Source organism: Delphinus delphis, chromosome 3 (genome assembly GCF_949987515.2).
Source record: "Delphinus delphis chromosome 3, mDelDel1.2, whole genome shotgun sequence".
In the NCBI taxonomy this organism is placed as follows: domain Eukaryota; kingdom Metazoa; phylum Chordata; class Mammalia; order Artiodactyla; family Delphinidae; genus Delphinus; species Delphinus delphis.
Genome location: NC_082685.1, coordinates 161,054,158 through 161,078,026, shown reverse-complemented (window position 1 = coordinate 161,078,026; position 23,869 = coordinate 161,054,158). Strand labels below are relative to the sequence as shown.

Below are 23,869 nucleotides of genomic sequence, written 5' to 3'. Positions count from 1 at the left end.
CCTCGCGCAGCACGAGCGAGCGCCCGGCGGGGGGCGCAGTGCTGGCCCTAGAAAGGGCCGCCCTCGCTGGTCAGAGCGCTCCTGCTCCTTCCAACGGTTGCAGCTGCCGGGGAGAAGGAGCAAGACTGAACGCTCCCACAGGCATCCGCCGGCTCTCTGGGCGACCGGCACCCCGGCGCCGCCCCGCCTCTCCCGCCAGGCCCCGCCCACCATAGGCCCCGCCCACCCGCCGAGCCCACGCTCCGGCCCCTGACGATATTCGCCGGAAATTGCCGAAGCCCCTCTTTTTTTTTTTTTTTTTCCTTCCTCTCTCCTTTCCCTGCTCTCCCTTTTCCTTTCACCCGGGTTCCCTCTGCCGTGATTTCCCCCCTCCCCCTCCTTCCTTCCCCATTTGAAATCAAGATGGAGGCTCGCGGCTGCCGCCGGCGCCCGTGATCCCGGAGCTCCCGCCGGCCACGGGCCCCCGCCCTCGCGACTGCGTGTCCGGCACGGTGCGCGCTGCTGCCCGCGCTCCGGCCGGCGCCGCCGAGGCCGTGGCTCCGCGCCCCCGCCCCGCGGCCGGCTCGCGGCTCTCGGGCGGAGTCCTCGTCTATGTGGGCGCGCTCCTCCGGCCGAGCCGCCGCCGTCGCCGCCGCCCGCCGCCGCCCCGGGGCTCTGCGTCCACGCGCCGGGCGCGGGCAGCTGGGCGCTCGGCGCCGCCAGGCCAGGCGCGGAGCGGGCGGCGCGCGGTGCTAGGGGCGCGGGGCCCGAGCCGGGCGCGGCCGCGGGCGCCGCCGCAGCCATGAGCGGCAGCAGCGGCGGCGCCGCCGCCCCCGCCGCGTCCTCCGGCCCCGCCGCCACGGCCAGCGCGGTGAGCTCGGGCTGCGGGGGCGGCGCCGGCGAGGGGGCCGAGGAGGCGGCCAAGGACCTGGCCGACATCGCGGCCTTCTTCCGATCCGGTGAGTGCAACTGCGCCGCTGCCCGCGCGCGCTCCGCCAACCCCGCCGCGGAGGCGCGGTCCGCGGGCCCTGGCGCGCCCGGTGCTCGCCGCCCGTCGGGCCCGGAGCGCGCTCGCCCAGGCCGCTGCCCCGTGCCGGGGCTCCCGGCTCCACACCGGCGGGTCCCGCTGCCTGCGCCGCCCCCCGTGCCGTGGCTCGGCCCGGACGCCGCCGGCTCGCCCTTCCCTGCGCCCGCCCCTCGTTCCAGGGTGAAATCTCCCCGTCGCCCGCCCCGGAGGCTACAGCTCCACCGGTTGGGGCGCCGGCTCTTTGTCTTTTTCGAGGGAGGGCCGAGGAGGCGGCGGCGGGGACGGCGAGGGCGGAGGCCCCTGTCCCGGAGGCCGAGAGGACGGGGGCGGCGGGGCCAGGCCCGGGAATGCGGGCTCTCATCTGGGCCCGTCTCCGGAGCTGATTTGTCCCTGGCCCCTCGTCGACCCCGTAAGCCGCCTGGTTTCTTCGCTCGGTCCTCTAGCCTGTCACCTTCCCAGACTCGATCTACACTTCTGGGAAACGGGGCAGCCATGGCACCCGCCACCCAGGGAGGAGGGGAGGTGGTGGCAGACATGAAGCGCGGCCGGCCGGGCGATGGGTGAGCCATTGTCTCCGGGGGTGGCCCGGGAGGGACATCTGGGAACGTGGTGATCCCGGGGGGCGGCGCGGGGCCGGCACTCGCGGGGCATTGCCTGGGAGGCAGTGCCAGGTGGCCCGGTGTCTCTCGGGCGAGGAAGGGGGTGGCCGCGGGAGAGGCGAGCTTTGCGGCCGGCCCGCGGGGAGGAGGCGCGGGAGGCGTGACAGGGCGTCCCCGGGACCCCGGCGGCGGCGCCTCCTCCCGCCCGGGCCCAGATCCCGCGTGAGCTGGCCCCGCGCCCCGCGTCCCCGAGCCCAGTCCCGTTGGCTGGCGCGTCCGGGCGGCGGCAGCCTCGGAACCCGCAGCCCGGAGCGCAGCGCCCAGCGGGCCAGGTGCGGGGCAGGGAGGATGCAGACTCGGCGCTGGAGAGCCGAGGAGGGCGGGCCAGGTCGGGGCCGCGGCGGGCGGGCGGGCGCAGGGCGCGTGCGGAGTCCTGGCGGCGGCTCCCGGGAGGACGGCTGGGCCGGGGACGTCGGAGGAGCGGCCTGCGACGGGGCGCGCCCCGGAGGCCGGCGGCTCACGTTCCTTCGTGGCCTCTTTCAAAATCAAGTCGCCAGATTCGGTGAGATCAGTTCGGTAATCCGGGTCACAGGGAGCAGTTTGCAGCGGGAGGGCGATGGTCGGAGGCAGAAGTGAGCAGTGCCGGTGCATCCCTGGTTTAGTACTGTCTTCCCTCTTTTCTTGGTCCTTGTCAGGTGGGGTTACTTTTGAGTCGTCGTAAGAGATTGGTTGTGGCTGGGAGTGACATACGCCGACTCAACACTGTCAGCTTGGGGTTAATATACTCCCCACTGCGCCCTCTCCCCGCGAGGTCCCCGCAGAAAGCAGAGGTTTAGGAAATCATGAACTCCTTCAAATGAAAGCATTTTATTTTGTGCAACTAGCCCGATAGAGAAGACCCGTCTTACCTCTTAATAGCAGACCTGGGACGTCTTCCCTTCATGCCCTGCAGCTAAGTCTAGTATGTCTTCTCTCTGTTTTTACCACCTGTCACAGAATAATGGATCCTGTGCAGAATTCAGCTCCTTTCTCTTAGAAAGGCGCCTGTGCCCTGGTGGTGGAATTTTTGGTGCTTTCTGAGACCAGACTTTCTTATATCTTTATTATGCATAGTAGAGAAATCACTTCTTTCGCTCCGAAGAGCCTCAAAAGACATCAGGTTGGACTGGCTGCTCACAGAAAACTTGCTCCCAGTCAGTGTGGCTGTCCTCAGGCTTTACCTGGTGAGGTAAGTCTGTTGGTGGCCATGCCTAGGCCTGTGCTTCTGCTCCTCTGCTTGGTCTCCTGTACATGTTCAGTTTGGGGCAGAGCCAGTCGGTGCTGCCTACGGGTTTATTCCTTTCTTCCTCCTTCCAAAATGATTGGGCAAACTGCCCCTTTAGTTATCTGACTTGGAATCAGGAACCAGAGCAGATTTTAAGTAGGCAGCGGTTGCGCTGTCCCATCCCAGGGGTAGCCTGGAACATCTTTTAAAAGTGCTTTTCCCTCCTTTGGGCAACTCTGAATCCCTGACCTAGATCTTGGCTCCAGCATCTAGGGCAGTGATATCTGGCAGAGGGAGGGTGGAGAGGGACCATTCATTTGGATTGGTCCGGTGGGATGGGACGAACGTTTAGACAGATGAAGCAGGAGGACCCTGGGTGGGGACCTCACCTGGTAGAATGGCTCAGGCAGGGGTCCTCCTGGGCAGTTTGGGTTGAATGTGGATGGCTGAACAGAGAGGTCAAGTCCGTTAGTAAAATCGAACATTTTTTCCTAAAATGTAGAAACACAGGAAATAGGTTCTCGTTGATGGGGTGGAGAGATCAGGGTGTGAACATTTTCCTAGGGTGTCGTGAGCCTGGTACTTAAGATTGCCAGTCTGACTTAGACAAGGCGTTTCTACTGGTTGCCTTTAATTTCTTGGCCCTGGAACTGTTTGCTTGGCTGCCTTATTTTCTTTCCTCCTTTTTGTTCCTTGTCTGTCCTGCATTAAATTTTATCCTTGTAGTCACTGATTGAAAACTGGTACCCATGGTTGGATGAAAGAAGGAGAATTTAGCTTGATAGAACTTTTAAATAATTAGAGCAGTTCAGGCATAGAAGGGGCCGTCATGATTACTGGACACACTCAAGCAGGGGCACTGCCACCTGCCAGGGTTCGGAGCTGGGTGCTGGGGGCAGGACTCCTGCACTTGGAGAGGGTCTCGGGAGATGGCTCAGGGGCTGTTTCCTCCTTGGATTCCGTAGTTCCCTCTGAGCCCCCAGCACCTAGTGGTTATTCTTCACTTTTCTTTTAAAAAGGCATCACAAACGTGAGCTGGTCCATTAAAAAAAAATTTTTTTTAAAAATTTTATGGAAGAGGAAGCAGGCTTCTAGGGAGGTTGAATGACTTGCTCAGAGTGGAGCTCCGGTAGAGGTGGGGTCAGGACCAGGAAGCATGCCCCTGACTCTGGGCTTCTTTCCCGGAAGCCTATCATGGCCAGGACTTTGCCTACATTAATTCTCAGTCCCACCGGGACCACTCACTTTTATTGCCAGTCTCTTTTGGGGCTCTGTTCTTGTGGCAATAAGTCATTCTTTCAGAGCTTTCCCTTTAACCTTTCTAGAGTGTGTGTGGGGTACTTACATAAATGCATTATTTTTAACCTGCTTGGCATGTTTTAGGTTGGCATTAAATGAATGTGCAGAGAATAAGGGTTTGTGGTTATTATGAAGCGTCACGGCTCATCGTGCTGTGTTCCTTTCATTACTAAATCTTATTCTGGACTCCTGGCTGCAGCGCTTCTGTTTCCAATGGAATATGTGAAGACAGTCGAATCTGTTCCTTAGTGAGGGAGCAGTCTGCATATCCTTCTATGTTGGTATAATGATCTCCTCGTGGAATATCGAGGGAACTTGTCTTTGTATTTATGCTTCTAACACCACTTAAGTAGCTGGCTTCTGAGCTTGTGTTGCTGCTGCTTTGTATATTTAGAAGCCTGGCGGCTTTGGTCTTTGTTAGCACCAATAATAATTATCAGTTGGTCCTTGTTACCCTCAGTGTTTTGAAAAGGAAAGTTGAAGAAAATGAAACTTGATAGTGAATGTTGGTTTCCCCTTTCTCAGTGGCACAGTGAGGCTCAGTTTTAGAGGAGAGCAAAGAGATAGCTGAAAATATCCTGTAAGTGATTTTCAAGAAATCAAAGAGCAGTAAAACAATCATTGAAGGAAACTTATCCGTTGAGACCTTGTAAACTGACTTACTGACATGGAATATTATATTTTTTCCTTTGCGATTTAACCATCCAAGATTCAAATGAAGATTTAGATGAAGCCATTTAAACCATTTAAATGATTAACCAAGATTTAAATGAAGCCAGTGGTTCTGTTTGAGATGGGGCATGGGTTTAAGTATGTTTTTCAAATGTATATTAAAAATAAGTGATTAGGGTGGCCTTTTCAGACCTCTTAAATGTTGTGATAGATTTGGGATTTGTTTCTAAGTGAAAGATGTGTTTGGAGCTGTTATAATCTAAATCAGCTCTATCTGATATTTAAGTTTATTTACTTGACTCCTCTACTGAGAAAATTTTCTCTCATATCCTTGGTGGAATTCCAGAGAAAAGTCAAATTCTTACTCAGTACTGCCTAGTAAAGTCACTTATGTTGCTAGGGATGAATTGTGTTTTACTATAAAAAGCAGTCTTAACAACCCCCTTCTTTCCTCCTTGGTTCTATCATGAATTGGTTTTTGTTTCCTTAAGTGCATTGTCTTGACAAATTTTTAGTAGCGCCGCTGGCAGAGCAGTAGCTACTCTGTGGATGGTGAAGAAATGGTTTTGGGTGAGAACCCTACCTACTACGTTGCCCTGAAAGGTAGTGGTACCTCTGACGCCGCTGCTCATTTCTTCCTCTTGCGAGTGTTCGGCTGAGTGGACTTGGGTGAACTGACTGGGGTGACTGTGTTGTTTGTCTTGTGGACAGAGATGCTGTCTTTTGTATCTTCTCCCTGCTTCTCAGCCCCGCTGAAGCCTCACTCGTGGGCAGTGAATAGGATGGGCCCACGGGTGCAGAAGGGGTGAGAGGGATTAGATGGTACAGAGACAGAGTTCTCTTTTGTTCTACTCCGGATTCTGCTGGTGAGCTGTCCAGCAAGCCCTGGGCAAGGGGATGAGCATGCATGGGAACCTTCCCAGTGTGCCTTGCGAATGGGAATTCTGGCAGATGTATCGTTATTATTATTATTCACCTGGAGCCATTCTGGGTATCGCTATCGCTGTGTCTCTGAATTAGGGCAAAGGAGCAAGGCTGTGTGGATCAGGACCCCGCAGGGTGCCTTCCCCTCTGCCTACTCTCCATGGCCCTGGGCTCCTGTGCCCGCTGTGGAGGCACTGCGCACCCGAGCCTCTGGCTCCTGCCCCTGACACAGTGCTCAGCCCCGACCAGACCGCGATGCCACTCCGTCTCTGCCACTTGAAAAAGAGGAGACCCTGGCTAGAGTTGCCAACGCCGTCTCCCAGCATTGTGGCATCCTCGAGCCTTCCGCACAGACGGTCTTGTTTATGGGAATTCTTGCCCCAGCGGTTAATGGTTGGCGAGTGCCTGAGTCTCATCTTCACTTCTTATTTGGTAATGGAAGCACGCAGTTTGCTTACGGAATAGTTGTTACCTTAATTTCCTCTTTTTTGTTCCCTTTCCACGTAAGGAAGCCCCTGGAAACCCAAGTTCTGAACCACCTGCCCTCTGGGAAAGGTTGTATGTCTGGGGCGAGAGCGAGAGTGAGAGTAGGGTGTGTGGACTTGCAAGCGCAAGGTGTAGGGGCTTGAGCTGGAGAAAGGCGTTTCTCTGGGGTTTCTGGGGTTTTTTCCTTGTGAGACCTCCTGGTCAGTCTGGACTATTTGGTCTAATGCCAGATGTGCTCTGGCACTGTGAAACCTCCTTTTGGTGATAAATATACTTGACTTGTAGATTGCTGACTTTTTTGATCAGCCACACATCTACTCTTCTCTGGTTGGGGAGGATTGCAGAGTAATCTATAGAGCAGATCTGTGTTTTGGAAGCATCACACTCTTTGGGCTCTGTCATAAATTGGTACATTTTAACAGTTACCCTGACAGGGGAAGCTTTAATGAAAACGTTAGTGAGCACACAGAGTAGATTCTTGGTCTAGGGTACTTTGCGTTAGCAGTGTCCGCGTGAGTTCCTCAGGCTTATTTTCTTACAGTTTGTAGCCCTGTTGTGGACAGCGATGAATTGCACTCGCTTTTTCTTCAGGAGGGGTTTCTGCAAGGTCCTGCCAGCTGCATGGCCCTCCCCTCTTTTCCTTCAGTCTCAGGAAGGTACTTGGTATGCTGCTCTGTTCCTGTCCGGCTGCTGGGAAGGGCTAAGGCCCTTTGCTGTCTGCTGTGGTTGTTAGCATTAAAAGGAGTAGGTGTGAACAGATAAACTGGTACATCCATTCAGTTGATGCTGAGTGAAGGAAGCCTGTTTCAAAAGGCTACATAGGGTTCCACTTGTGTGACATTCTCAAAAACATAGAAATGCAGGGACAGAGAACAGATTGGTTGATTGCCAGGAATTAGTGGTGGGGAGAGCGTGACCACAGAGGGGCAGTGTAAGGGGCATTTTGAGGGATGATGGAACTGTTTTGTATCCTGGCTGTGGTGGTGATTCTATATATTAAAATTCATAGAACTGTACATGGAAAAAAGAATCCAGTTGTACTGTATTATAATGTAAAACATAACATAAAAAGAAAGGCTAACCACAAACTGGGGGAGAACATTTACATTACAAATCAGACAAAGAATTATATATACAGGATTAAAAAAAGGCTTCCTCAAATCAATAAGGAAGTAGACAAACAGACAATTCAAAGTACAAAATGGCCAACACATATTCAAGGAAATGCAAATAAAAACTGTGAGATACCAACAAAAGTCAAATCTAATAGAAGTCATTTATCTAGGTGAACTTGAACAAAACTGAGTTATTTTAGAAAGATTTTTTATTGATTTTAAGGATAGTAAGAGTCAGAGTGACCTCAGTGGAACCAAACTTCCTGAAACGTCTAGGGGTCGCCTAGAGAGACTTTGAAGATAGTTACGGGGAAGTAAAGATCCTTTTCTTGGATTCTGTAAGAAGCGTACCTTGGGAGTCCATTTGGCATGTAAGTCAAGTCTGGGGACTTAAAAAAACTATCAGTCACCTGCTTCCAATTTTCCCACTCCAGTGAGTTTTGCTGCTGTCCAGATAGAAAAAGAGTAGCACATGCAGGTGGTCCGCTGTGCCTGGACATTCCTGGTGTTAAAGAAGGAATTTCTAGGAATAAGTTTCATTTGGGGGACGGGGGGTTGTTCCTGCATTAATACCTATGTGAGGTCATTTGCCCTCTGTTCATGGACCTTCCTGTATGTAATTGACTCTGAAGCTCTGTGTTTTCGCTGTGTTGACGGTTAATGAATGAATTTATAAAGTGTTAGTTTCCCCACTTAAGACTCATAACCATAAAATAAAACTGAACTTGAGAAAAACACAAATATATGATCCTCAAATATTTTTAGATAGGTTTTGTTGGTGTCTTGTTTTTCTTTGTGTGTGTGTGTGTGTGTGTGTGTGTGTGTGTATCTTGGAAAAGTCATAACACACCCCACTTTGGAATTCTGTGGAATGGGTGGTTTCAGTGCAAGAAGAAATGAATATATCAGAGACTGATTAAAAAAAATAAATTTATTTATCTATATTTGGCTGCATTGGGTCTTCATTGCTGTGCGCGGGCTTTCTCTAGTTGTGGCGAATGGGGGCTACTCTTCGTTGCTGTGCGCGGGCTTCTCATTGCGGTGGCTTCTCTTGTTGCAGAGCACGGGCTCTAGGTGCGCCGGCTTTAGTAGTTGCGGTACGCGGGCTCAGCAGTTGTGGCTCGCGGGCTCTAGAGCACAGGCTCAGTAGTTGTGGTGCACGGGCTTAGTTGCTCCGCGGCATGTGGGATCTTCCCAGACCAGGGCTCGAACCTGTGTCCCCTGCATTGGCAGGCGGACTCTCAACCACTGTGCCACCAAGGAAGTCCCACAAAGACTGATACTTGAAATCTATCTTAAAAGAACCCATGTTTCTTAGTATATGTGAAGAGACATGTATAAATGATGTGTGTTTTAATTTTAATTTGAAATTTATGCCTATGAAAAGTCTGTGAGAGTTTGGTCAAAACAGTATCTATTTACAATTGTTTTCCATTGTTGATTCCTTTTACTTCACTTCGTCTTCTCGCGCTGACCCACATCTTCAGGGATTCCTTTTTCCTTCATTGCTTTTGCTGTTGAACCCCATGTCTGCAAACCCAAGCAGGGTACTCCTGGGCCATTTGGATTCCAAAAGGTGTATGTTTTCTTACTAGCTTTTACTGTTAGTTAATCCTTGTCCTTCATGGCAGATGTGCTAGGATCTTCAGGAATAACAAAATACATGTTGTTTTTTGGATAACTTTATTAGTTTAGCTTTTAAATGATAAGGACCAAAAAGTACAATTCCTCTATCATTCATTCTGAAGGTGCACACAAATATATTGGGAAGCAATACTTTGATTAGAATGTTGCTGTAAGTATTTCTACTGAACTAGAGTCACTCATACGGTGAAATCTCTAAAGTTTAAATTGTCTAATATTTTGGCGTCCTAATAACGAACAGATTCCTCATGTCTAATACTAAAATAGATGTTTCTTGCTTGTAGGTAGCTTTTTTTTTTTTTTTAAATTCATGATTATGAGAAATCCCTTCCAGCCGTCTCTGCCCTTTTCAGGACCACAGTGATGATAGCTGGCATGCAAGGGACCGTTACTAGCTCCAAAAAGCCAGATTGCACAGAGGCAGAGTATGTTTCACACATTTATTTCGGAGTTATTTCACCTCCATTGAAATGTTGTTGCACTGTCCTAATATATCTTGGGTTCAGGAACGTTGAGAACCGGTGCTAATTCGATGGTTTCCAGGCCAATCTGTTTGCTTCACGTGACAGTTCCGTTCACGTGTCCCTGGACGGGAGCCTCTGGGAGAGCAGCTCCTCACGAGACTAGTGAGCTTCAGCGTTTTCTTAGCTGGCTGTGTACCTGTTTCTTTCCTGATATTTAACCGCAGTCTGAGAGATGCAGGATCTGCAGGGTTCGTTGTCGGGCATCTCTCGTCTCCATGGCATTGCTTATAGGTCCTGTCTCAGCTCTGCTGGTTGCTGAACACACAGAAGGGGACAGCCTGTTGGTGAGATGGGACCTGCCCCCCTGAACCAAATTACTGGAAACCTTTGACTGTAGACCCTTAATGCAGGATTAAGGTGGGATGATGGTAGATTTCCCGTGACAGCTTGCAGTGTGGATCGGGGGCTGTTTGGGGGGCAACTAGGATGACGGGCAGTCTTGGAACAGCCCTCTGCCTCTGCACGAGCTTTGCTGTAACCTAAATCTTTAGCAGCAGCTGCCAGATCAGCGTGGGAGGGAGGACCCCCAGCCGTCAGGGGTCAGGTAACACCTTTGGAATTAGGCTCCATGAGCGGGTAAAATAAGTGCATCCGGAAAGCAGTAACCTGCTTGTAAGGTCAGAGGATGATATTTAAAAGAGGTTTATTTTCTTGTCTCCACATGTTATTAATGCCAGTCGTGTCCTTCAAGAAAACCTGGTAAAGTCTTTCTCTTAACTGTTATCTCTGCTGCTGCTACCATTTGAGTGCCTGTGATTCGAGATGCTGTGCAGGTGTTTTATATACGTTTTCTTATGTAAAATCAAATTCCCCCTTCCAGCAGGTGGATGCTATTTCTGGGTTAGGATGAGGATCTTAGCCCCTGGGGAGGTTGAATGACTGCCCCAGTTTGCACTGCTTGTAGGGGCTGAAGCTGGAATTTAAACCCATGGCTGCCAGACCACAAAGCCCTGACATGCCCTTTGCTTCCCTGATGGAGGGAGAGTAGAAATGACCCTCACTTTGTACAGCATCCCACAAGGTACTGGGTTGTAACTTTCAGATCTTTAAAGCTGAATATGTATATCCTTGTGTGTTGAGGATGGAAGCTGTAATTTAAAAGTCTCACACCAAACAAAAGTGGAATGAAAGATTCCAGGGTAGAGCAAGCATTTTTTTCACGTTGGTCTGAGCCCTATAATTTAGCTTCTATGCCTTTCCTTTTGTCACCTAATTAAAAATGATGTTCCTTTTTACATAAATAACCCTGGTAAGCCCAGCTTTCCCACTGAGGTGTATTGAGTTTTCCTGGCTCCCAGCTGTTTCTGTCTGGGGAGGACTCCTGTGGAAGTGCTGGTCCCTGTTTCTCTGGCTGTGGACTTGGCCGGGGAGGAAGTCTCTGCGGCGGTCAAGGTCAGCTGTCAAGGTTAGCGGAGGGAGGTTTGGGAAGGGCGGGGAGAGGCTGGCCGGGGAGGGAAGTTTTTCCAGCGGGTTGATGTGTGTGACACCTTATAAAGATTACTGGGTCTTCCTTTCTGATTGAAGAAGGGAGCCCGGGTGGGGGAGTGGGGAGGGGCCAGAAGCTGTTAAGCTGCTTTGTCCGGGACAGTTTTATTATAAGGTGGGTGTGGTCACTCCTGGGATCTTTCTGTGTAGCTATTTTGTTGCAGCCACTCATGTCTGTGCTGTTATTCATGGAAATGTGCCCATAGATGATGAATGTTGTGGTCATGGGGAATAGATTTATTTTCCACCATCCTCTTTTAGTGAGATAAATCTCGGGCATGTGTTCTAGGCTTTCCTACATGTGGGGTGCATTTTCGTCAGTCACACCTCATCCCGCCCTCCCCAAACTGTAGCCTGATTTTATGCGATGCTTCAGGTTTACTGCACGTGCAGGTCCCAGCAGCATTTCCACACTGGGAACATGATCAGTTTTCATGTGTCTCTGAGTAACTCCACATCTACCTTGGACTTTTACTATTTCAGTCAGAGGATGGTTGAAATGCTGGTGTCTTGGATGTAGACATTATATAACCGGAAGGTGTATTGTACTCTTAAAATCTGCTTTTCATTTCCTCCTGGCTTACTCAAGGAGTTTCTAAGTTTCAGGTTTTTTCATTTTTGTTTAATTCTCGCTTTTAAAAAATTTCTAGAATTACAAAAGTAGCACTGGCCTGCTGTTTAATGGGAGAGTGTGCTTTTGACCTGCTATTTTAGTTTATCTTTGATTTTAAACCAACAAAGGAGGTACAAGGCTGAAATCCATATCAACTTAGTCGAATTGAGATTTCACTGTATGTATCATTTTCGGCTGTTTAATTGGTTCATGTCTTCATTGTTGATTACATTTAAAGTTTGTTGAGGTTTTCTTTTTGGGGGGGCGGGAGCAGGTAAGTTTGTTTTGAGAAGCCAGTATTCATGTTCAAAGAACTCATATTCCCCAGTTGTTACTATTTCACCTCAGGTGCATCACCTACCCCTCCCCTCCCCACGCCCCTCTAGATACACACACACATACACGTACATATATGTTTTGTATATATTAAATTTACATATTACTTTGTTTCTGAACCATTTGAGAGTAAGTTGCAAGGTGATGGTCCCCTTATCTGTAAAAGGTGGCTCGATAGTATTGTCTAAGAGCAAGGACATTCTCTTACAGTAGTGACCCAAATCGTTAATTTTGATGTAATATTATTATATAAATCTGCTGACTTTACTAAAATTTTACCAGTTCTTCCAGAAACTGTTGGCGATTAAAAAATTATTGGTGGCCCAGCACTCTATCCAAGACCACATATTACATTTAGTTGTCATGTCTCTTTGGTTTTAATTTGGAACATCTCCCCAGCCTGTCTCTTCTGTTACTTTGACATTTTTGAAGATTCTAGTCACTTCTTTGGAAGACTGTCCCTTGGTTTGGGTTGTATGATTCCTAGGTTCAGGTCGTGCACTTCTGGCAATAAGGGCTGTGTCCTTCCCCGAGTGCCCTGTCAGGGACACAGCTGTCAGCTGCCCCATTGTGGGACATTTGTTCAGTTTGGTCATTTGATTTAGGTGGCGACTACCAGGTTTCTCCACTGTATTTTTCCCTTGTAATTAGTGTCTTGTGGGGAGATAATTTGAGACTATGTAAAATCCTGTTCCTTTCCCGACTTTCATTTGCTGGTTGTCTCCGTTAATGGCTTTTGCCTGAATCAGTGATTACTATGATGGTTACAAAATAGTGATTTTTCTAACTTCATTATGTCTTCTGTATTTCGTTGGTTTTCGACCGTAAGGCAGAGCCTCTCCTTCTGCCCTACTTATTTATTTATATAAGTGTGACCTCATGAATTCCTGTCTTATTCAGTGGGTTATAATCCTTTGTTATCATTATTTAGTTTAATGCTTAACTTGTCCAAGATCTGGCCATGATGTCCTTTCAGGCTGGCTCCTTTATCTTCTGTGACATGTTCCCATCATTTTTGGGGCACTTTGTTATTTTCTGACACAGTAAAATATTCCAGGCTTATGTTGTCCTTTCCTTACTCCAACCCTGAAATCAGCTGTTCTCCAAGGAGCCCTGGTTCATTTTAGCAGGAAACAGCATTAAGAAACTCAGTCTGGGCACTAAGTGTACTTACTGCTACAGGGGTTTCATTGCTTCTAGAACCTCTCAGTGCACAGAGCTAGGAAGTGGGCAGTACGTATGTGTGTATGTCCACACATACATGTATGTACACACACACAGTGTCACATGCACACGTGCCGCTTTTTCTGCACCTGTCTGTCTAGAATAAAAACCATGATTTGCTACTCATGCCTTCAATTCCAGTCCAGTACTACAAACTGCATTTCAGTCTTGCCCTTCCCAAATTTGTAATTCCTTTCTCTGATGGTGAAGGCTCCTTTTATCCTCAGTGTCTTTGCTGATTTACTCAGGCCTAGAAAATGCAGTAAGCAGTTTCAGAATGCTGAGCAATACCACTGTGATTAAAAGGAACCTACATCTTCAAGTTGAAACTGCTCAAATCGGCAGTTAGCGGTCAGCTTCTGTTCAGCTCTTTGCCTTGTCACTTAGTCACCCAAAGAAAACAGATGAAGTCATGCCTGGAACTCCCCTGAGGCATGTTTAAGAAAAGAGCTGCCAGACTCCATCAACAGCTCACTTTCTGGGGATGTGGAAGCGCAAAATTGAAAAATAAGGAGTTGCCAAAAAAGAAAGGGAGATCGATTTCTAATAAGTATGGTTTATAAAGCTGACACCTGTTGTGGGAAAAACACTTTATCATCTTCATTTCCATATACTAATTGCTGGAAGAGAGGAGGAAAAAGGAAAGTGTTGAGATAATAAGAATGAATGAGGAGACGTGAGGGATGGTCTGGGACCAGGTGTGTGTTAGGACCAGGATGGAGCAGTGGTGGTCCTTTCACAGGAACCCATCACATGCTCCGAGTAGGGGGAGGAGCTGAGTCCCTCTGGAGTAAGTCATGAGTCACGACTTGGGAGACCTGCTTGCTGCCCTTCATTGACCAAATGTTTCTTCCCGGAAACCACCTGCAGTAAATTTCAGGCCGCTGTGTAGTGTCTGCTGTAGCGCGGGGTTTCTGGGACGTGTGTGTGTGCACTCGGTTCCAGAAACCGTAGACCACTGGGTGCAGATCTTTCTTACGGTACAGGCAAAGTGAATATTGGCTGTTCAGTGTTTTGCTCCATTAAATGATGACATAGAACATGGGCCCTTGATTTGGGGAGACAGTCTCGATTTCGTATATTGTGTTCTGTATTTTCTGTGACTGTCCTCATGCTTGTCAGAGTGTGCTGTGGAATATTTAGCCTCTGGACCTCTACAGGCCCTTCCTACAACTAGACATTTTAGCAAGAAGAATCATAATTTGCTTATTAATGTTTTAAGGGTGAAAGCCTTTTGATTTAGAAAACTTGGGGAGTAAAAGGTCATGATTGCTAATTGGTCAAGCATTCTGGGGAAGAACGTGGGTGCTGAAGACGGTCTGGAATTAGCTAGTGGTGATGCTTGCACACATTGTGAATAAACTAAACCCCACTGAATGATAGCACTTTAAAAGGGAAAATTTTATAGTATGTGAGTTACATAGCAATAAAAAACGTTATGGCTAAATGGGCAATATTTCAGATTCTTGAACAGCTTCATTTATTGTGTGCTTAAGCCACCAGCTGTTTAATTTTCATAGCCGTCTGCAAGGTAGGCAGTGACATCCAGTTTTATACCTGAGGGAGGGGACTTAGCGAGGGCTTTTAACTTCCTGTAGGTTAGTAGCTAGTAGGGGTGGCCAGGAGGATGCTGAGCGCGGTGTTTGTTCTCCCCCAGGTGGGTGTCCCCGGTGGAAAGCAGATGCCTGCGGATGGTTTCTCCCGCTGCGCCATGCGTATCACACTGAGGTACGTGACACCATCCAGGGAGCTTTCTATGTCCCTTTTTTTGGTGTCAGGGAGAGGAAAAATAAGTCACTCCTCTTTGAAGGAGGGCGTTGTGGATAAGATTTGGTTGGGCTCCAGTTGTGATTTGATGGTACCTTTGGTAATTTCTTAGAAAGCGTTGGATTAACTGTCCCCTTGAAAATTTCAGGGAGTCTCAGTCAAAAAGAAAAGGACGGACTTTGCTTCCCAGTAAGTGGTGTATTTGGGGACAGAGAAGGGCACACCTGAAGTGGTTCAAGCCGGTGATACTTAGTCTCCCTCGTAGCGTCCTGGGGGAGTTGAAGGGAGAGGAGCTCGGCGCTCTGCTCCTGCTGAGCATGGCCTGGACATTAACAGTTGCACCCAGTGTCCTCCTGCTCCTATGAGCTCTGTATTTTTTTTTTTGCGGTATGCGGGCCTCTCACTGCCGTGGCCTCTCCTGTTAAGGAGCACAGGCTCCGGACGCGCAGGCTCAGCGGCCATGGCTCAGGGGCTCAGCTGCTCCGCGGCATGTGGGATCCTCCCGGACCGGGGCACGAACCTGTGTCCCCTGCATCGGCAGGCGGACTCTCAACCACTGCGCCACCAAGGAAGCCCGAGTTCTGTATTTTTGAACATTGGAGTCAGCTCTGCTCACTCGCATACACGACCAGGAGTACGTGTTAGAACTCCAAGACTGAAACTGTATTAATTTGCATAAAATCGCATATGCTCTGTTCAAGAATTTTCATTGTGCCTGTTTTAGAATTGAGTTGATACTTCATAGAGAGTATGTTAGCGTCACTTAAAAGGAGACGTCTCAGAAGAATTTGTGTGGCTTTGAAATTACTTTTGGGCGAGGTCCCTGAAAGAAAGGAACCACTGAAGACTTTCATTCTTTTTAGCATTTTGAAACTGTTTCTCCTGATTATATACATTAAAAACATGTAAAGCAGGTTGGGGTTTTGTCTGCTATGTAGCATGCCTGCAAGGGGACCAGAGGTCTGGTGGAACGAGAGCCTTCCTGCTGGGTGGTGACCTTTTTATGATGTTTGGCCTGTCGTCTTTGTTTCTCAGTTTCAGATGCCCAGCTCAGAATTACTTAGCACTTGAAGTGGTTTTCATCTTCAAAGGACTTTATGGGCATTATTTAATATACATGGCACTGTGTAATGAATGAGCTGTTTATCCTGTGAGCAGTGTCAGTATGCCAGGTGCCATACAGCTGGAGAAGACAAAAATAATATTCTGTCCGGTGGGAGTTTGTATTCTAAAGAGGCAAGATGATTAGGCAGATTCTCTCTTTTGGCCTCTTTTTAAAAATGTGCTGGGGAATAATGTAGAAATTAAAATTATAAGAGGTGATCAACTAGCTCAAGTCCACCTAATTGGAATTGCTCTCAAGGTGAAAATGAAATTTGAGATGCTCTTAAAAAAGACCTAGTCTATTATCTCTCACTTATCACACATTTTTTGACATACATAGTATTTTTCCTGTTTACAGATGAGGATTTTGCTAAAGCTAGGGCAGATTCATTTTTAATTCTCTTTATACCACCCCCAAATCCTGTTTTTCTTTACCTGGTGTAGGGATGTGCTTTGCAACCAAGGCTGCGTGTGAGCCACAAACGCAGTTTTCTGAGTTTCCGACTGGGTCAGTCCATCCACCCTAGCTGGGCTGGCTGGCCTCAAGGGAAGCTTCTGGACCGCTTGCCCCGTCAGCCTCTCGAAGGCCCATCGCACACCCCACGCTGTGTCTGTGTTCTTGCCCTTGTCTGTGTGTTTGGTGTTCCGTCCTCTTCCTGGTTTTCCTATAACTGACTGTCAAGCATCACTTCCTTTAGGAAACCACCTGTCTGTCTTCTGGCCTCCCTGGCCATCAGTGTTGGCGTAGTACCTTGTGTAGACCGTGTTCTGGTTCTGGGTCTTTGGGTCATAATTGTTTCCCGTGAGTGTGGGCTGCTGGGCCTCTGGGCCTGGGCAAGCTCCAAGGAGAGGCAAAGTAAATGCCTGTTGTGATTTATACCGGTGGTTCCTTAACCCAGACTGTATCAGAATCACCTAAAAAGTTAAAAAAAATTACAAATCTCCAGCGATTTTCATTTAGTAGTTCTAGAATAGGGCCCTAGAATCTGTATTTTGAAAAAGCCTTACTGGTAACTCAGATGCACAGCTAGGAAGAGGAACCTCTGAGTTATGCCGAGGTGCACATATTGGTTATGGGTTATGGGGCTGTGGCCAGTTTTGGTTAAGGTATGATACGTGCGATGTGCAGAACCATTTCACTTCCATGCCTAGAGGGAATGGAGAACGTGAATGTGGTCCGTTTATGACGGGACATCCTTCCTGAAGGAGAAGACTCTGGCTCATTGAGGAGCTCGCTGACCAGTCTGGTTTTCTGTTGTGTGAACAGACTGAGTGCACAATTGGCCCACCAAACTTGCATTTGTAGTCACCGTGTTGCCACAGAGATGTTATGTAGTATTGAAGGAGATTAGAGAAATCACATCGTAAATTATCAGAACAGATGGCTTGTAATTTAACACTCTCCTAGCTCGTATTCTTTGTACTGGTACTTGAGAACACTTGAAAATATCTGTTCTTACTTTGTTTTTCACCTTTAAAAATGGCAGAGTTCATACCATGATTTAAAATGGAGATAATGTATGCCACACACACAGTATATACAATGGCAGTGATGTAAAGTGGGGAGAATATTTAAAGTATTTTGGGAGTGGCCTCTTTACCTCTGCTTTTAGAACTCACACATGATTTGCAGCTTCTTTTTTTTTTTTTGGTCCACTTAGAGATTTCATACTCTCCCTTATTATTTTGATAGCACTAGTCAGGGCTAATTTTTATCTCCTGGCTTGACAGTAAAAGTAATATCACAAGATCGTATAGATTCAGGCAACATACTCACTTTCAAGGTGTTTTATATGTGATCAACAATGTAAAGGGTATTTTCCATAAGAGGACCTTTTTCCTGTTCTAATCTATGGACTGATGTGCAACACTTAAAGACTGCATCCCTCATCAAGGACAGTTATTCTTTGTCTCTTGCAGGGAGCTGCAGCTTCACTGGAGTTCTGGAGTGTGCACATGCGTATGCCCACACACACACACACACACACACACACACACACACACACACGCTTGTAATTTACATCGTGTACATGATCAGAGTGGATACATGTCTAAACCACTTCAAATTAGGAAATGACAGTCCTATTAGTGTAATTTAAAAATTCAGTAAAGCTTACTTTGATTTTTACGTACTTGTAGTTACACAAGAACATAATTTTTAGATACTCTTTTTAATTCTCACATTCCTAAAGTATTCAGGACTCTTCACAGGCTATGCCTACATACATTTTCATGAGTCTCCTTTCTCATTTGCTGTATGTTAACAGTGATTGGCAAAAAAAATTAACAAGTAAGTTTTCTAGTCCCCAGACCATTCCTGACTTGCTTATATGTCAATGTGTGTTTTAAGCTGAGTCCAGACATTAACAGTACAGGGCACTTCTCTTTGAATCTTTCTCTGCCTGTGTAAGTACTTTTTATGAGCCTGTGCTGCTTGTACCAGTGATGGTTTCTGATGCTACTGAGCGGTGGAACAGGTAGGTCAGTTGTGAACCCAGCACTGTTGGATGTAGTAATACCTTTAGGATGAATCATTCAGGTGACGTAAGTGTATTGACACCTCTGTGTCAGTGCTAGGGAAAAAAAAAACTTGTTAATTATATCTAAAAGCATCTGAAAAATAATCTTATCGGAGGCCTCAGAGCCGTTACAGGAGTGAGGTGGGAAATGTGGGATTAAGCCCTAATTTCCTTTTTTTTAAATGCCCCAATATTTATTTATTTATTTATTTAACAACTTTATTGGAGTATAATTGCTTTACAATGGTGTGTGTGTTTCTGCTGTATAACAAAGTGAATCAGCTATACATAAACATATATCCCCATATCCCCTCCCTCTGGCGTTTCCCTCCCATCCTCCCTATCCCACCCCTCTAGGTGGTCACAAAACACCGAGTTGATCTCCCTGTGCTGTGTGGTGGCTTCCCACTAGCTATCTCTTTTACAGTTGGTAGTGTATATATGTCCATGCCACTCTCTCACTTCGTCCCAGCTTCCCCTTCCTCGTGTCCTCAAGTCCATTCTCTACGTCTGCATCTTTATTCCTGTCCTGCCCCTAGGTTCTTCAGAACCTTTTTTTAATTTTTTTAGATTTCATATATATGTGTTAGCATACGGTATTTGTTTTTCTCTTTCTGACTTACTTCACTCTGTATGACAGTCTCTAGGCCCATCCACCTCACTGCAAATAACTCCATTTCGTTCTTTTTATGGCTGAGTAATATTCCATTGTATATATGTGCCACATCTTCTTTATCCATTCATTTGTCAGTGGACACTTAGGTTGCTTCCATGTCCCGGCTACTGTAAATAGAGCTGCAGTGAACATTGTGGTACATGACTCTTTTCGAATTGTGGTTTTCTCAGGGTATATACCCAGTAGTGGGATTGCTGGGTCATATGGTAGTTCTATTTTTAGTTTTTTGTTCTATTTTTAGTTTTTTAAGGAACCTCCATACTGTTCTCCATAGTGGCTATATCAATTTACATTCCCACCAACAGTGCAAGAGGGTTCCCTTCTCTCCATACCCTCTCCAGCATTTATTGTTTGCAGATTTTTTGACGATGGCCATTCTGACCAGTATGAGTGACACCTCATTGTAGTTTTGATTTGCATTTCTCTAATGATTAGTGATGTTGAGCATGGTTAGTGATGTTGAGCATCCTTTCATGTGTTTGTTGGCAATCTGAATATCTTCTTTGGAGAAATGTCTACTTAGGTCTTCTGCCCATTTTTGGATTGAGTTGTTTGTTTTTTTGATATTGAGCTGCATGAGCTGCCTGTGTATTGTGGAGATTAATCCTTTGGCAGTTGCTTCATTTGCAAATATTTTCTCCCATTCTAAGGGTTGTCATTGCATTTTGTTTATGGTTTTCTTTGCTGTCCAAAAGCTTTTACGTTTCATTAGATCCCATTTTTTAAGTTTTGTTTTTAGTCCCATTTCTCTAGGAGGTGGGTCAAAAAGGATCTTTCTGTGATGTATGTCATAGAGCGTTCTGCCTATGTTTTCCTCTAAGGGTTTTATAGTGTCTGGCCTTATATTTAGGTCTTTAATCCATTTTGAGTTTATTTTTGTGTATGGTGTTAGGGAGTGTTCTAATTTCATTCTGTTACATATAGTTGTCCAGTGTTCCCAGCACCACTTATTGAAGAAGCTGTCTTTTCACCATTGTATGTTCTTGCCTCCTTTATCAAAGATAAGGTGACCATATGTGCATGGGTTTATTTCTGGGCTTTCTATCCTGTTCCATTGATCAATATTTCTGTTTTTGTGCCAGTACCATACTGTCTTGATTACTGTAGTTTTGTAGTAGAGTCTGAAGTCGGGAGCCTGATTCCTCCAGCTCCATTTTTCTTTCTCAAGATTGCTTTGGCTATTCGGGGTCTTTTGTGTTTCCATACAAACTGTGAATTTTTTGTTCTAGTTCTGTGAAAAATGCCGTTGGTAGTTTGATAAGGATTGCATTGAATCTGTAGATTGCTTTGGGTAGTTTACTCATTTTCACAATGTTGATTCTTCCAATCCAAGAACACGGTATTTCTCTCCATCTGTTTGTATATCATCTTTAATTTCTTTCATCAGTGTCCTATAGTTTTCTGCATACAGGTCTTTTTTCTCCTTAGGTAGGTTTATTCCTAGGTATTTTTTTCTTTTTGTTGCAGTGGTAAATGGGAGTGTTTCCTTAATTTCTCTTTCCGATTTTTCATCATTAGTGTATAGGAATACAGGAGATTTCTGTGCATTGATTTTATATCCTGCTGCTTTACCAAATTCATTGATTAGCTCTAGCAGTTTTCTGGTAGCAACTTTAGGATTCTCTATGTATAGTATCATGTCATCTGCAAACAGTGACAGTTTTACTTCTTCTTTTCCAGTTTGGATTCCTTTTATTTCTTTTCCTTCTCTGATTGCTGTGGCTAAAATTTCCAAAACTATGTTGAATAATAGTGGTGAGAGTGGACAACCTTGTCTTATTCTTGATCTTAGAGGAAATGGTTTCAGTTTTTCACGATTGAGAACGATGTTGCCTTGTCATATATGGCCTTTATTATGTTGGGGTGAGTTCCCTCTATGCCTACTTTCTGGAGGGTTTTTATCATAAATGGGTGTTGAATTTTGTCGAAAGCTTTTTCTGCATCTGCTGAGATGATCATATGGTTTTTATCCTTCAGTTTGTTAATATGGTGTATCTCATTGATTGATTTGTGTATATTGAAGAATTTTTGCATTGCTGGGAAAAACCCCACTTGATCATGGTGTATGATCCTTTTAATGTGCTGTTGGATTCTGTTTGCTAGTATTTTGTTGAGGATTTTTGTGTCTGTGTTTATCAGTGATACTGGCCTGTAGTTTTCTTTCTTTGTGATATCTTTGGTTTTGGTATCAGGGTGATGGTGGCGTCGTAGAATGAGTTTGGGAGTGTTCCTCCCTCTGTTATATTTTGAAGAGTTTGAGAAGAATGGGTGTTAGCTCTTCTCTAATTGTTTGATAGAATTCGCTGTGAAGTCATCTGGTCCTGGGCTTTTGTTTGTTGGAAGATTTTTAATCACAGTCTCAATTTCCGTGCTTGTGATTGGTTTGTTTATACTTTCTATTTCTTCCTGGTTCAGTCTCAGAAGGTTTTGCTTTTCTAAGAATTTGTCCATTTCTTCCAGGTTGTCCATTTTATTGGCATATAGTTGCTTGTCGTAATCTCTCATGATCCTTTGTGTTTCTGCAGTGTCATTTGTTACTTCTCCTTTTTAATTTCTAATTCTATTGATATGTGTCTTCTCCCTTTTTTCTTGATGAGTCTGGCTAATGGTTTATCAATTTTGTTTATCTTCTCAACGAACCAGCTTTTAGTTTTATTGATCTATGCTGTTGTTTCCTTCATTTCTTTTTCATTTATTTCTGATCTGATCTTTATGATTTCTTTCTTTCTGCTAACTTTGGGGGCTTTTTGTTCTTCTTTCTCTAACTGCTTTAGGTGTAAGGTTAGGTTGTTTATTTGAGATGTTTCTTGTTTCTTGAGGTTTCTTGAGATTGTATTGCTATAAACTTCTCTCTTAGAATTGCTTTTGCTACATCCCCATAGGTTTTGGGTCATCGTGTTTTCATTGTCATTTGTCTCTAGGTATTTTTTGATTTCCTCTTTGATTTCTTCAGTGATTTCTTGGTTATTAAGTAGTGTATTGTTTAGCCTCCATGTGTCTTTTTTCACAGATATTTTCCTGTAATTGATATCTAGTCTCATAGCGTTGTGGTCAGAAAAGATACTTGATACAATTTCAGTTTTCTTAAATTTACCAAGGTTTTTTTTGTGACCCAAGATATGCTCTATTCTGGAGAATGTTCCATGAACACTTGAGAAGAAAGTGTATTCTGTTGTTTTTGGATGGAATGTCCTATAAATATTAATTAAGTCCATATTGTTTAATATGTCACTTAAAGCTTGTGTTTCCTTATTTATTTTCATTTTGGATGATATGTCCTTTGGTGAAGGTGGGGTGTTAAAATTCCCGTACTATGATTGTGTTCCTGTTGGTCTCCCCTTTTATGGCTGTTAGTATTTGCCTTATGTATTGAGGTGCTCCTATGTGGGGTGCATTCATATTTACAACTGTTATATCTTTTTGGATTGATCCCTTGATCATTATGTAGTGTACTTCTTTGTCTCTTGTAATAGTCTTTATTTTAAAGCCTATTTTGTCTGATATGAGAATTGCTACTCCAGCTTTTTTTAAATTTCCATTTGCATGGAATATCTTTTTCCATCCCCTCACTTTCAGTCTGTATGTGTCCCTAGGTCTGAAGTGGTTCTCTTGTAGACAGCATATATACTGTGGGTCTTGTTTTTGTATCCATTCAGCCAGTCTGTGTCTTTTGTTTGGGGTGTTTAATCCATTAACATTTAAGGTAGTTATCCGTATATGTGTTCCTGTTATCATTTTCTTAATTGTTTTGGGTTTATTATTGTAGGTGTTTCCCTTCTCTTGTGTTTCCTGCCTATAGAAGTTACTTTAGCATTTGTTGTAAAGCTGGTTTGGTGGTGTGGAATTCTCTTAGCTTTTGCTTGTCTGTAAAGGGTTTAATTTCTCTGTTGAATCTGAATGAGATCCTTGCTGTGTAGAGTAATCTTGGTTGTAAGTTTTTTCTCTTTCATCACTTTAAATATGTCCTGCCACTCCCTTCTGGCCTGTAGAGTTTCTGCTGAAAGATCAGCTGTTAAGTTTATGGGGATTCCCTTGTATGTTATTTGTTGCTTTTACCTTGCTGCTTTTAATATTTTTTCTTTATATTTAATTTTTGATAGTTTGATTAATAGGTGTCTTGGAATGTTCTCCTTGGATTTATCCTGTATGGGACTCTGCGCTTCTTGGACTTGGTTATTTCCTTTCCCTTATTAGGGCAAATTTTCAAGTATAATCTCTTCAAATACTTTCTCAGTCCCTTTCTTTTTCTCTTCTTCTTCTGAGACCCCTATAATTCGAATGTTGGTATGTTTAATGTTGTCCCAGAGGTCTCTGAGACTGTCCTCAATTCTTTTAATTCCTTTTTCTTTATTCTGCTCTGCAATAGTTATTTCCACTATTTTATCTTCCAGGTCACTTATCCGTTCCTCTTCCTCAGTTATTCTGCTATTGATTCTTTCTAGAGAACTTTTAATTTCATTTATTGTGTTGTACATCATTGTTTGTTTGCTCTTTAGTTCTTCTAAGTCCTTGTTAAATGCTTCTTGCATTTTCTCCATTCTAATTCCAAGATTTTGCATCATCTTTACTCTCATTACCCTGAATTCTTTCTCAGGCAGACTGCCTATTTCCT

General features: G+C 45.5%; 1 protein-coding gene across 3 annotated transcripts in view; it reads left to right on the top strand.

The window, feature by feature from the left end:
• Positions 1-357: 357 nt before the first annotated feature.
• TRIO (trio Rho guanine nucleotide exchange factor) overlaps positions 358-23,869 on the top strand; it is a 372,133-nt gene continuing 348,621 nt past the window's right edge. For all 3 annotated transcript variants that reach the window (XM_060009655.1, XM_060009659.1, XM_060009657.1), the window contains exon 1: positions 358-938. In XM_060009655.1, the coding sequence (XP_059865638.1) occupies positions 782-938 (157 nt within the window). In that variant the 5' untranslated portion in view covers positions 358-781. The remainder of the gene's footprint in view (positions 939-23,869) is intronic.